We start from the raw sequence: 14,670 nt of genomic DNA on the forward strand, positions 1-14,670 counted from the left end.
GACCCACTCCCGCTTCCCGAATAAAATGCCGTACTGTTATAGTTAATATTGTATTTTTTATATACAAACTTAAGTCTAGTTAGACGCCCTGCTTTTCGACGACTCTGTCAGTAGACTCAGTAGCAAAGCAGTAAGTATTTTTATCATACTTCTACCCAAAGTAGTCAAATATAACCTAGAGTATAGTTACGCTAGTACCTCTACCTACACCCAAAAGGCACATAGTACCTACACAACACAATGAGTACCCTGGCAATACAAACACAGGACACAGATAGACAAGGGCGTACCCAGGTAGGAGCAGGGGGGGGCAGCTGCCCCCCCTAGAAGATAAAATAAACGTAAATTTTCCTGCCAAGTGGAAATTAAAAACGTGTTACTTACTGTGCGCAATATGAAGTGTTGGAAACAAAGTATCTTTTCTTTTTAGTCAGATATTTAGATTTAATATATTTATATAAATGTTTCAACCGACCATCACCTCGGATCAGGTATGAGCTGCCCCCCCCCTAGCTGAAATCCTGGGTACGCCCTTGCAGATAGATACAAAACTAATACTAAAACTTCTGAAACGACACCTATAATATTCCACGTAAATTCAAAGAATGTTATTATTCTGAGGTATTATAAAAAATATTGTCTGTGATGCACAGATTATGGATACTGTCATTTTATTTTTTTAGACCACAGACAAACCTCACAGACCAAACGGGTTGAACCTTACAATAGTGATGGGTTATGTGTTATGTTATAGTAGAAGTCACACATTACACAAATATAATTTTATTTTAATAAAGGTAGACAGTTGGTAACCTACTAGTAGAAGAATTGGATGTTAATGTAAAAAAAAAACAACGAAAAAAATATGGATTCCTAAACCTAACTACAAATTAAAAGAATAAACATTATTGTTAAAAGATTTACTTACATAAAAATGAAATATCGCTGTTTAATTTATCATTGTCGAGGCAACCTTTACTTAGGTTAAATGAAGGAAGGTACGGAATTCGGAATAAATGAATAGGATGCGTCTACTTACTCTATAATATTATTCACTATGCATTAGGAAATATAAATGTTATTAAATTTTAAATTGTACACACTCTATGTTCAAAATTATATAAATTCAGCGATACAGGTTCGCCTTGTGCGGAATTTGCAGATGAAACCACTTTAAACATGTTTTAGGGAAATAAATACTTTTTACTTTTCAAATTTAACAAACTTGAGTTGAGTTGAGTGTGTGAGTTTTGTGAATTGTGTGATGTTACCCCATGCCTAGCACTAACATTAGCTCATCTCATCTTCTAACCATCTGTCATGTCTGGCTGAATGAAATTGAAGTTCAAAAATCCGAAAAGCAAATTTGTTGCAAATTGTAACAAAAGCGTATTATTCAGTATGATATTGAACAATACTTGATTTTAGGTATATAGTTAGAGAAAACGTGAATGCAATATAATTAGTTCCTTTCTTTGTGGTTTTAATAGTGTATTACGGATGGTAAGTAAAGCTAATCAATAAAATAAATCGTACTTTATGCTTTCGATTTTGTAAGCTATATCTATTAACTTTGAATCAATGTTTTTACTCTATCATACATGTTTTTCATCGTTATTTTATATTTGGATTGTAGCGCAGTTGATTTTTTTTCACAAAATATTTCAGAGTTAATGGATACCGTCCATTGAAATCTTTACGATTTTCGTTTTTTTAACATAGTGAACCGGTGAGCCATTTTCGACGAAGCAGAGACATACTTACAATAAAAGTACTTAATATTTTATCTTAATGTTCATTTGCTGCGTAACTAACAGATAGGGCTAGGACTGAAAAGATATATATAATACATAATTATACCTAGCCCTTTATGTTCCTTCATTACAAGCAATAATTTATGATCAGGAATGATCTTGATTAAATCTGGTTACTTATTGTTTTTGATGAATGTTATTTTGTAGCTACTACATTCTACCTTTGTGTTAATCTACAAACTTCATCTTCTTAGTTTAATCTGAATCTTCCACCCTTGTTCTTAATCATTGATTAACACAAATTGCAAGAACACTTTTAACAATACTTGATAGATGTCATATATAAATTCAATCATATTTGATGATGGGAGTTAATTCAGACTATGTGGAATTATATATTTGTTCTATCAAGATCTATTCTAGGAGATGGTAATACTCTACTTTCTTCACTACAAAATGCTTTCTAGTTTCTTTGTTATGTTTTTTTTTGTGCTGTGGCGAATTTAGTATTAAGGTGTACTCAAATAATTATTAACTTTACTCTATTTTATGAAATGACTCTTAACTCAAATATACAGTAAGTTACCCCTCAGTATGAAATAAATATAAACATTTATCAGTAAACTACTTGCTATGTTGCTAGAAAATTTAGGAAATTCTGAAATATTTGAGTTACAAGTGTAATTTCAGTCTGTAAGCCTCATTCTGGACTTCAAAGGGGCACTTCAACTCTCAATCTAAGCATTCCTTGTTCAACCATTACTTCTATTGCGCTAGCTGTTTCTTATCATGCATTACACAAGGATATCTTTATGGCAATGATCTGATAGTGGTTTGGCATAGATCATATTTCAAATGGATGCCATATTATTATATTGTCTGTATTATAATCCCGATATATTGCTATTGCAAAGATACCAGCGAACGTACTTGAAACGTACCAGTGGTTGAAAAAAGAAGGGCCAGGCGCAATAGCATTTAACAAAGCTTATACAACTGCTTTTAATTATGCACTATTGATATCCACTCTCTACAAATTATTGAAATTACATTACCAGCTAAGCTGTTAGGAATACTGTGATTGTATCTTTTTGTTAGCATGTCCGTAGCGTGTTCGCTACTGTTGCTCTACTGTTGTAGAGCTGAAGAATTGTCAATGTGACGTCAGTCAGACTAGCTTCAGCTGGTGATTCACTAAAATGCTATGCTAGAATCACATTATTATCACTCTCTTGGGACAAGTCCAAGTCCAGTGGTCTATGTTGCTGTGTGATGTAGTATTGAGTGGTGATAATAATGTAAAACATAAACATTTATTTATAAAAAGATCTGTAAAAATTTAAATTTTAGAATTTTCAAACATACATAATGGAAAATTTGAAACTTTTAGCTCATTTATTAATTTGCGATTGATTTGTAATATAATATTTTTTGTTTTTTTATTGTTTATTCTGTGTATAATGTTAATTATGTATAGATTGAGCTCTATTTTAAATACCTATATTTTTATATCTTGTTTTAGAAATGAAGAAGAATTTGAAGAGACCATGTGAACAACTTTAAAAAGAGGTAAATCAAACTTGTTTTCATGCTTTTATACTGTAATTTTATATTTTTATCAATATGCTGCATCGTTATCACGAGCTATAACGCCCCCACTGATGGGGGCACAGATCTCCTTCCAATGAAGGAAGATTTTAACATAAGTAGCACCAAAATACTCAGTCCTAGGCATTCCAAATAGTGATATGTCTAACTCAGTCTGGACAAAGACCTATGCTTTATAGACTACATGATAATCATTTATTATTTCCCTACTAATTATAAGTAAGTAATGTAATGAAATATTTCAGATTAACACACATCATCAAAAATGATAACATCTGAGGAGTCAGATTCCATGAGCACCGTGCCCTCGGAGGGACATCCAGAAGACATGTCAGGTAAAAAACATTATCCTTTATAAATTTTTGCCTTGGAATATAATTCTAGGAAAGATACTAATGAGATAAGTATCTTCTGAAATCACCAGGTCATAAAATTACTTTATCATGGGTGAAATGCACCCTGGACAGTCAGATAGTCTTATTAGCCTTTCACCAGTGATAAACCATAGTCAAGAGTTATCTTATGTGTTATTAATAAGAACTTATGTTTTTAATTATGTGACACAAGAAGAGAATTAAGAGAAATCACATTAAACTATAACATAATAAATAATAGCACTTACAAAACAACTAATTCCGCAAGTAATTTCAGTTTCAATTTCAGCTTCAGGCACGGAGGAGGCTCCATCGTCAATGGTGTCCAGCGAAGCGGAGTCGGAAGGCAGCATCCTCTCCGAGCAGCTTCGCCACGAAGGCCTGGACCAGGTGCAGCCGTCTAGTGAGGACTCGCAGTCCGAGAGCCAGATCTCCCTCGACAAAGCGTCCATGCCTGCCATCGGGACCGACTGGAGGAATATTGGCACAAGCGTCCCAACCTCCTTTATATCTAGTAGAGGTAACCCGTGTAACTTTTGTTATGCTTATGATGCTCTAGAATATTCTAAGGCATTCTGCAATGCGATTTTCGTACAATCAGGTGTGATAATGCTAGAGATAATCGTACGAAATAAGAATTCTTGCTATTATTTGATACATTGTAACGCTGAAAAGTGTTATGGGAATTGATGCCATATACTACAATGCTAAAGTGGAATTTAGTTCAGCATCCCGTCACGTAGACGTAACCAGTTGAAAGGGCATCGCAGATCGCGATACGGCATCCTTCACCAACACAATACACATTAGCATCCTCTGTGTAAACAGAATTAAGTAGGTCTGACGTATTGTCGCAAACAGCCTAAAGAAACTCGGTCATTCCGCGACCATGTCTTCCGACGAATGCCCGTGGGAGGACCAATCGAGGTGTCCCGAAGTGGTGCCAGTGAAGCCGCACCTTATATTGGCTACATCTATAATCAACGGTACAATATGGTTTTGTACATTGTCGTTTTTGTTTCGTAAAATTGTAGGGTCGATGCTGCCATGGGGCACGCACAAGGGGCCGAGTCTGACGCCTGCGGACTCGGAGCTGCGGCCGGGAGAGTTCGTGATGAGGCTGCTGTTCACCGAGTTCACTGTGCAGGCCGAGAGGAAGATGGAGGCCGTCATGGCTGAGCCTTTGGTAAGTGTTCATTATATATATTTATACATATAGGTAATATTTTGTAAATTGAAATCACGTAAGGAGTATCCCCCAGTGATAAATCAACTCACAGTTAGAATGATGCCTTGAGATTAATCCTTTCTCCTCGATGACAAACTCTAGACGCACTCTAGTGTCTCGTGTTTGTCACCAACACGCAATGAAGAAGTCATTATAATGTACCCAGTTAACCAAGTAGTTACAGGTATTTATTCTGATTAACACTAGGGGGACTGGGGTTTGTCACTGTGCTATGGTGAAAGGATTAGCCAGTCACATTAGTTATATTTGATGTTAGTTTATTAGTTGATTATAATGTCACTCTAGGAGGCTCCTATTCTTTAACAAGTACTATAACAGGTATGTGTGTTCGCCTTGAGTAGAAACTTTAGCCCTGTAAACTATGTTAAGGGTATTTTCAACTATACTTTGGTACGAAGCTCTCAATTAATTAACATACCATAACCATGTGAGTGGCCACAGCTGCAGTAGTCATACAATATGCACTTATAGTCTCTACGTTGCGTGTTTTGAAACTATACAAGGCCAGAACGCAGAGGTTGGGACTGCTCGCGTATATTTTCAAATTAAAATAGTGCCATCATTTACTTGAAAGTATACAAGGCCATTACGCACTAATCGCGTATATTTTCAAGTAAGTTGGGCCAAAATTATGGCTTGAAAATATACTGCAGCAGTTACCACTGCGTACTAATCGTGTATATTTTCAAGCGCCAAGCGGCAATGCGAGCAGTTGAAACTATACGTGATTAGTTACCAGGTAGCCCTTTTGAATTGTTGCTCTCTCTTTCTTTCATGCGAAATAGTAATAAGTCTATTGCTTTCTAAACATTCCGCACTTGGCATTAATTTCGTAACGTGTTTTTTGTTTACACCGTAAGTTCAAAAGTAAATTGATATTAAACTGTAGAACTGTTGTTAATAGTAAAAATTATCTCATAAGAGGGTGTAGAATAATTCATAAAAGACAATTACGGTGAATTCAAAACTTGATGAAAAATATGTCTATAATAGGTCTATAGGGTAATACCTACTACACTCACGAGCAATGAATAAGTCCAAGTAGCAAAAAGTCAACAGCAACACCAAATGACCCTAATTTTTTTAAACCATTAAATTTTAAATTTGATTAAAATTTACTCTTTTAGTTGGTTATAATAATATTTTGATGCGCTGTTAAATGCCGACGGCGTCATTAAGCTAGTCTTATCCGTTCAGGAGTGTAGTAAGTATTACTCTTAATTCATTTAAATAATAAGATATTAGTAGGTATGCTTACTTGTAAGTATGATTGCTATAAATATCAATTTATCAATCAAATTAGAGCTTGTTCATCTTCATTTATTATCATTTTATAGGTATGACAGGCAGAACAAGTCTAATTATAAATAGTATAATTATATCAAGCAATATGCGTAATAGCAATGTATATTTTCAAGTACGATTCAGTAAATCCCAACTTGAAAGTATACGCGATTAGTACGCACAAATCGTGTATATTTTCAAGTAAAATATTTATTTTTTTCACTTGAAACTATACAGTGCTAGTACACTATGGGTGCGTTCTGGCCTTGTATAGTTTCAAAACACGCCTCTACGTTACAAGTCTATACGACGCCGACGGCATTGCTAAACAGTTATTGGAAAACGCTTAGCACCCGACACAATTACCCCCTGCTGATGGCACATGGATGGGAAAAGCCAATTACTGATCATTTTTACCTAGTATTGCACTTATTTTGATACAAAATGTGATTAAGTATAAATAATAGAGTTTTTTGTCAAGTACATAAAGAGAATGCCAGTATGAAGTCAGCCCCTAGAGACGTAGAGTGCCATATTCACATTCTTGTACTACAAATTGAATACTACCCTTTATTTCTATCGTGTGGAACAAAGAACACATAATCCCACTCAACTCCGAACCACCTAACATTTGCTCATCACCACGACTCATCACGTCCCTACTACTGGGGCACGACTCTCCTTCCAACGAAGGAAGGGTTTAACATTTGTTCATCATCCCTTTCAGGAGAAGCCACTGAACAAGACACTTCAGCGAGGCGAAGACCCCCAACTGGACCAGATTCTGTCAGCTTTCGGAACGGTGGCCGAACACTGCCTACCGTCGCTTCTGAGGGCGCTATTCGGCTGGCTGGAACGACAAATGGCTGACTCTCTGCAGAGGGCTGAACAGGCGAAGAAACCTAGCCAGGACCAGAAGAATAAGAGGTAGGTAGTTTTTGTAAATATTATTAGAACAACCCTCTCAGCACAAGTTTGCTTGTGTTGGGGTCCACCAACCCGCACTAGGCCAGCGTGGTGGACTAAGCCTAAAACCCTTCCTTCATTGGAAGGAGACCCGTGCCCCAGCAGTGGGGACATGATGGGTCGTGATGATGATGATTAGTACGATAAAGTAGCCTTAGTTTCACGTATGAGGGGTTGGTTCCAAATAAATAAATACTTAACAATGATTATCCAAAAAAATATAATACTAAAATGTCCAGTTTCATATTTGATTCAAATCTACCAATATCACCAATAACTCCAGCTGTATAACAATAGGTACCGTCAATCACAGCACAGCGATTCAAAAAATGTTATACTTCCCTGACGACGTCAGCTGTGAAACCGACAAAAAGCTACTTAGCATGCGAGAGCACTGAACACATTTCACTCATTTTGTTCAGTACTGTCTTTATTACACCTTCATGTATCATCACCAATATTCCACTAATATTTTATTCCCCCAACAGCATAATGTACATAGTATCGGGCAGCGGCGCCGGCACAGAGCAGGTCGAGCGCAGTATGGAAGAGCTACACGCAGAGCGGCGTGACCTGGCCGTGGAGTTTCTCTTCTGTCTCGCTCTGATCGAAGTGCTGAAGCAGTTGCCCTTCCATCCAGGGCATGAGGATCTGGTGCATTATATTGAGAATGTGGCGTTCAAACGGTTCAACTATAAGGAGGGGTGAGTTGTAAATTGGATTATTGGTTCCGTACTGTAGAAAGTTAGTGAGACAGAGCGCGCAGGTAATCAAAGGAGTACAAAAGTTAAAAATGACTACTAGCTACTAAAAAGTATAGACAGACTTACCTAGGTTTAGATATCAGTCTTACCGCCATTTTAGATGGAAGTTAAGTATTCGCGAATAGATGATCTCTCACGATTATATTACCAAATAAAGGTTATTAAATGTAATTGAAGGAATGAGCATAAAAGTAATGGACGATATCTGTGGAATAATATCCAACTGAGGCAGAAAACTTTGCGAGTGAACTACACAGACTGTCACAGACACAGTTCGCTATTATTACTTCTCTTATCTTCACAGCCAGTCAGTGACAAACACTACAGCTATCAACTAGACTACTCCTAATAGACAAAGTTTCCTGACCTACCCACATGTTCATTCCAGTCTACAATCCAACCCGAACGCAGCCAACGTGCACATCATAGCGGACCTGTACGCGGAGGTGATCGGCGTGCTCGCGCAGTCGCGGTTCGCCTCCGTCAAGAAACGATTCACCGCCGAGCTGAAGGTCAGTTAAAGGTTCAGCACCACGTGACCCTGGCCAAATTAGCTGTGTTAGTATTTACACAAGGCCAAAATCCATACAATTAAAATGGGTCCGCTGCACCAACCTTAGGCCATATACGGAAAGAAAGCTGGAAACTTATAAGCTTACTTGAATGTTTTGTGTGTTAAAGTGTAGAAAAGCGTTTACTAGTTTCTTTAAAGTTTCTTTCAGTATACCACCTTAGACAGGTAGCTGGTAGAGGCTGGATAAAGAGAAAGTATTGAGAGCACCCTAAGTAAGCCTATTTTAGTGAACGATTATGGTCTGATGATAGTGAGTGATAAATGATCGCAATCCATCGTGCTATTCGATGCCCACTGTTCTAGTAACGCTTTCTGTTTGACAAAGCCTTTAAGTGGATACACTTAAACGGATGGATTAATGATAATTAATCCAAGAAATAACCCTCACAACTAATCCCCACCCACCTTCTACCCTCAGGAGCTAAAATCCCGCGAGCCATCTCCACACACAACACAATCCATCATCTCTCTGCTCATGGGCATGAAGTTCTTCCGAGTCAAGATGGTCCCGATTGAAGAGTTTGAGGCATCGTTCCAGTTCCTGCAAGAGTGTGCCCAGTACTTCCTGGAAGTGAAGGATAAGGATATCAGGCATGCGTTGGCGGGGCTTTTCGTGGAGATTCTGGTGCCGGTGGCTGCGGTGAGTTTGCTGTTGTACATTTGATTTGTGTGTGTCTGTGTAAAGTTTTCTTCTTAATCGTTCTCATTTATTCAAAATTATTAATTGCTTGCTTACTACTGGAAATTTGAGTATCACTGACCAGTTAACGATCAATGATCATACAGTATTTCATATTAACTACTAGGTTTTTTTGATTTAGCATTAGCGTGAAACAGTGACAAACATCTCACTCACAATCATTCGCTTTTATAATTTCTCCATTCATACGATTCGACATACGTATTTTCGAATACCTTCTCGATTTTTAACTAAACTATCAAAATTATTCCACAGACTGTAAAGAACGAAGTCAACGTGCCATGTCTGAAGAACTTCGTCGAGATGCTTTACAGCCATACCCTTGACGCTTCCACAAAATCTAAGCACAGACTAGCATTGTTCCCGCTAGTGACTTGCCTGCTCTGTGTCTCACAGAAACAGTTCTTTCTGGCCAACTGGCATTATTTTCTGGCCATGTGCCTGTCACATCTGAAGAATAGGGATCCCAAGATGTGCCGAGTTGCTCTGGGTGAGTGTTTTAATGTTTGGTTTAGTTATAGGTGCTTTATCGACTCGGTAATAATTTGTTACTTGTCGATGAAGCCATATGGTTTGGTTTTGAATTCAGTGGTGATGCTGATTTGTTAATACTACTTACAAATTCACAGTTCAAAGACTCAGAATCATTCACTGAATTCTTTATTATTTCCTGCCTGGTTTCCTGTTCCCTATCCCTCCTATCCCCTGGTTTTGGTTAATATCCTACTAACATGATTAAAAACTTACTAACAGAGCCTGGGAGGCGATGATTTGCTTGAGCAACTACTTATGACCATTGTTGACTAATTATTAACCACACCAATAGTTTTTAGACCAGATATAATACACATTTGCTTTATTCCAGAGTCACTGTACCGGCTGCTGTGGGTATACATGATCAGGATAAAATGCGAAAGCAATTCGGCCACGCAGTCAAGACTACAGAGCATCGTCAACTCGCTATTCCCAAAGGGTTCGAAAGGGGTCGTACCACGAGACACACCTCTAAACATATTCGTCAAAATCATCCAGTTTATAGCACAAGAACGCCTAGACTTTGCCATGCGAGAGATTGTGTTCGATTTGCTAATGGTTGGGAGACCTATCAAGATAATCATGACGCCGGAACGTATGTCGATAGGCTTGCGAGCCTTCTTAGTTGTGGCTGATAGTCTTCAGCAAAAGGAAGGCGAGCCGCCTATGCCTCGAACATCGGGGACTTTACCATCCGGCAATACTTTAAGGGTAAAGAAGACGTTCTTGAACAAGATGTTGACAGATGAAACGGCTCGTTCTATTGGCATGAGTGCGTACTTTCCGTATGTCAGACGGGTGTTGGTGGAGATATTGAGGGCGTTGGATGCCCACTACGGCAGACCGCTCATGCTGACCAATACGCAGAATGTGACGAAAGAGCAAGAGATCAATACTGGCGAGAGAAAGCCCCGGATCGATTTGTTCAGGACCTGTGTTGCCGCGATTCCTAGGTGAGTTCCATAATCTGCTTGTCATCATCATCGTCATTACCCTGTAAATCTCCCACTTCTGAACATAGACCTTTCCCAATGGTCACCACCTTTGTTGTTATCTCAATACTCAATATAGCTGAACATAAAAGAGTAGAGAATAATTGAGGGCGTGGCAATCTAAGAAAGTGGCCACACTATTATAGTATAGAAAACGGACAAAAGTATCACGATACTTTAGCAGAAAAAATCAAAACGAGAAATTTAATGTTTCAAATATTTACTAATTATAAAATGCCACTTTTTGGGGAGGTTTATGTTAAGAGAAGAAATAAGTAGGGGAGAGGGGGGCAGTCTTGAATGAATTTCATTAAATCAAATCAACTGTAACTTTTATTTCATTGTGTATTTCATAATGTTTTTTTGTACTGAAACACGTGTTGATTATCCCATTATGTAATTACTATAGGAGAAAAGTGATAGTATCACACATCGATATTTTATTACAGTTTTTTCTTGCTCAGGAAAAAGTTCAAATGTGCCCCGGCAATTCTTCTAAAACTGTGTTTACCGATTTTCCTGCAACAAATGATTTAATTGGTCAGAAAAGCAATGACTTGCAAATTATTTTGTCTGGGGAATTAATACCGACTCCATATTCTTACACATATTTTTACAATAGGTACTCTAACACGGAGAGACCGACACACATAGACACCTACAGCTGTTAAACTTATCGATACCCTTTTTGAGTCGGGGGTTAGTAAAAAAGTATCTAGACCTGAGTCGTGAGCACAGGATTCGAAACCTCCGTTTACGTTGCGTATTGCTTGCGTATCGTGAAATGTCAATGTCAAAATGCAAGGCAAATTTGTAAGTTTCAAAAGTGGCATTTGTTTTTTCCATGTTAGGTGGAATTTCACCAAATGCTAAACGTATTTAGTAGCCTGTCATACGTCTGTCAGTTAGTACAAAATGTATTTAAAATTTGATTTAAATACGTTTAGCGTTAGGTAAAAGTGACCCTTCGTGTAGATTCGAAAATAGTATCGAATCCTATGCTCGCTACACTGATGTTTTAACAACATTAGCATCCAGACCCTGATGTCATGTAACGTTTGACACTAGTATTTTCTAACCTCTATAAGAATAACAAATACACATTGAAAGGCATTCTATTACATCAAAATAGTACTTTTTTACAAGAAATATAAGCAATGTATGTTAATGGTTAGAAATTAAGTACCTACTCACCAGTATAAAACGCTTCTCTTTCATAAACATCGTATATATTGACTAATACTTCTCGAGCCTCATTCTCCGCCAAACATCGTAGGTAAACGCTGTAAATCATCTGTCTAGCTTTGCTGCGAATGATTTTATTCATTTTCACCTCGTGAACAAGCTCAACAATCCACAAAACTCCAAAATTAAGCAAAATTCGATTTGTTTATACAGGAACAGGGCGAGTTTGACATTCAAACCATAGAAACAGACCACAAATCATGAGTTTTTTTTTATTGCCAGGTTTAAATCTGTTTAGTTCCAAAAACATTAATCTCTACTCTTTTGTGTTCAGCTATACTCAATCTTTTATTGCATCAATAAGTAAGTTTTACAGGTGTTCAATACATTATAAGCTCATCCAGTTACTACCGGTTACCTCATAAAGGTTTTCGGTTGAGCAAGGGCATGTCACGCTACGCTTGCCTCATTTATACTACGTTTTACGTTTCGCCGGTCGGGGATAATATTTGTTTACCCTCCTACTAATAAGCGTGGATTATGTCAATAACTCCATGTTTTGCTGTAAACAATTTGCGCTTTTATCAAGCAAAATTTTTACTATAACACATGATATTCTCCACCCATCCAGGCTGATCCCAGAAGGCATGAGCTCCAGCGAGCTAGTAGAACTTCTCTGCCGGCTGACAGTGCACATGGACGAGGAGCTGCGCGGGCTCTCCTTCCAGAGCCTGCAGACGCTGGTGGTGGACTTCCCCGAGTGGCGGCAGGACGTGTTGGCTGGGTTCACGCACTTCCTGGCTAGGGAGGTCCAGGTATGGTGTGAAGCCTGGAGAAGGTTTAGCAAGAGGTGCTAGATGCGTTAAGACGTGACAAAAGTTCAATCGAAGCCGCTCGGTGTAAGTGACGTAAAACTGTTGACACATCTTGGCGTGCGCGTCTTGCTAGCTCTTCTGAACATGTTTGTAGGAATGTATCTACCCAGTCATCGTTAGTCTTATTTCTACTTGAGCCAGATCTGGCCAAAATATGCTTCATTTTACCGTACCGCTCAAGTTGAGACTCACATCGCACGATCTAGAATCGAGCGTCACGGTACACTTTTGAATTTCTTGCCTTGTTAGCTATGCTTAGCGTGCTGGTTCTGAAGTAGAAATCAGTTTCAACCTTTTATAAGGCAGAAAAGTTAAAATATACCTATAATTTGTTTATCGACCTAAACTCTATGGTACGAAGTTCTAAATATAGTCTGCATATTTCAGGCAGTGCCTTAAACCCCTCATCCCTTCACAGGACACATCCCCCCAACTGGTCGAGAACGGTCTCCGGATGCTGCTCCAACTCGTCACCAGCAGCAAGACTTGCGACTCCCACGGGGGCGCGGGCGTGGCGCGAGCGGCCGAGGCGGTGGCGCTACTGATGCTGTGCCACAAGCCGTACCCGCGGCGCCTAGGCACGCACATCATGAGGCGAGTAGAGACGAGTAGAGGAGGCGTGAGGCGAGTAGAGGACAGCTAGTGACAGCCGAGGCGGTGGCGCTGCACAATAGGCGGCCTTATCGCTCAATGCGATCTCTTCCAGACAACCTTTGGGTGAATGAAAGACTTAGTATAGCCGCGTGTTGTTAGACTCTTATAGGCAGAATGACACGCAGGTTTTTTTTTTCTGTTTACATGGCAATACCAGTATACTTACCATCATTACAAATGAATGAAACAACAGAATTGTGCACAGTGAGCTTCATTACTGCTGTCTGTTACTATGACACAATTTCATATAGGTACACTGATGAAACCACTTTCCTAACCTAATAACCTCTTTTCACTTACAGAGAGACCAAGTTCCTGCTGGAAAAGCTGCAAATGACGCGAGACGAGCCAGCCCTACTGGACGCGGCAGACGCACTTATACCGGCGTTGGCTGAGAAATGTCTGCCGTTGCTGCCCCCGGCTGAGAAACAAGCCTTGTTGAATGTTGGACAACCGGACCTGATATGGCTGGCTGAGAGAACTCATGCTGTTTGGACTACTGGTATGTTTTGTAGGGTTATTTGGGAGTTAGGTACCATGTATTATTACACCTCATCATCTAAATGGGTAGAATATGGATTTTCGTGCGATTATTATTATTACTCATTCCGTTAATCAGGTTTAAGTTCTGCTTGATTCGTATTTAGCGCAAAATAGTAATGTGAGCGCAAACTCTTGAACGGCTTGACAGATTTTCATTTTGAGTAACTGATAGAAAGCCACACACCAAAGTTTTTTTTTCAAGTCATACGCTAGTTTTCAACCCACCATAAAAAACCCACGTATGAAAACTAGATATTATGATTATCATGCTACCTAAGCTTTAATTTCACCTCACCTGTCCTCCGCAGGGGTGCCCCACGAAGAGTCCTCCCTAAAGACCAGCTGGTCGGGCGGCGGCGGGGAGCCGTGGCAGGTGATCCTGTTAGGGCTGCTGGCGCGGGACGCCCTCCCCGCGCGCTGCCCGTCGGCGGTGGCGCTGGCCTGGCCGCTGCTGCTGGCCAGGGTCGTGGCGTTGTATGCTGTTATTGAGCCTCCGTGAGTATGGAATTATGATTATGTTTGTTGATGTACTGCCAGTTTTTGGCTATTGAAAGATCAGCCTGTCCAGTCAAAATCAAATGAAAGTAACTACCAGCCATCGGTAGATAGAGTTA

The 14,670-nt window shown here is 39.2% G+C and overlaps 1 protein-coding gene across 1 annotated transcript in view; it reads left to right on the top strand.

Annotated features, from left to right (window-relative positions):
- Positions 1–1,291: 1,291 nt before the first annotated feature.
- LOC105388276 (protein furry) overlaps positions 1,292–14,670 on the top strand; it is a 199,555-nt gene continuing 186,176 nt past the window's right edge. The window contains exons 1-15 of the mRNA XM_048632507.1: positions 1,292–1,503; positions 3,277–3,323; positions 3,608–3,697; positions 4,026–4,256; positions 4,771–4,922; positions 6,997–7,196; positions 7,724–7,939; positions 8,388–8,511; positions 8,992–9,213; positions 9,529–9,763; positions 10,139–10,760; positions 12,616–12,799; positions 13,278–13,453; positions 13,816–14,015; positions 14,365–14,551. Coding sequence (XP_048488464.1) covers positions 3,628–3,697; positions 4,026–4,256; positions 4,771–4,922; positions 6,997–7,196; positions 7,724–7,939; positions 8,388–8,511; positions 8,992–9,213; positions 9,529–9,763; positions 10,139–10,760; positions 12,616–12,799; positions 13,278–13,453; positions 13,816–14,015; positions 14,365–14,551 — 2,819 coding nt within the window. The 5' untranslated portion in view covers positions 1,292–1,503; positions 3,277–3,323; positions 3,608–3,627. The remainder of the gene's footprint in view (positions 1,504–3,276; positions 3,324–3,607; positions 3,698–4,025; positions 4,257–4,770; positions 4,923–6,996; positions 7,197–7,723; positions 7,940–8,387; positions 8,512–8,991; positions 9,214–9,528; positions 9,764–10,138; positions 10,761–12,615; positions 12,800–13,277; positions 13,454–13,815; positions 14,016–14,364; positions 14,552–14,670) is intronic.

Source organism: Plutella xylostella, chromosome Z (assembly GCF_932276165.1).
Source record: "Plutella xylostella chromosome Z, ilPluXylo3.1, whole genome shotgun sequence".
Lineage (NCBI taxonomy): Eukaryota > Metazoa > Arthropoda > Insecta > Lepidoptera > Plutellidae > Plutella > Plutella xylostella.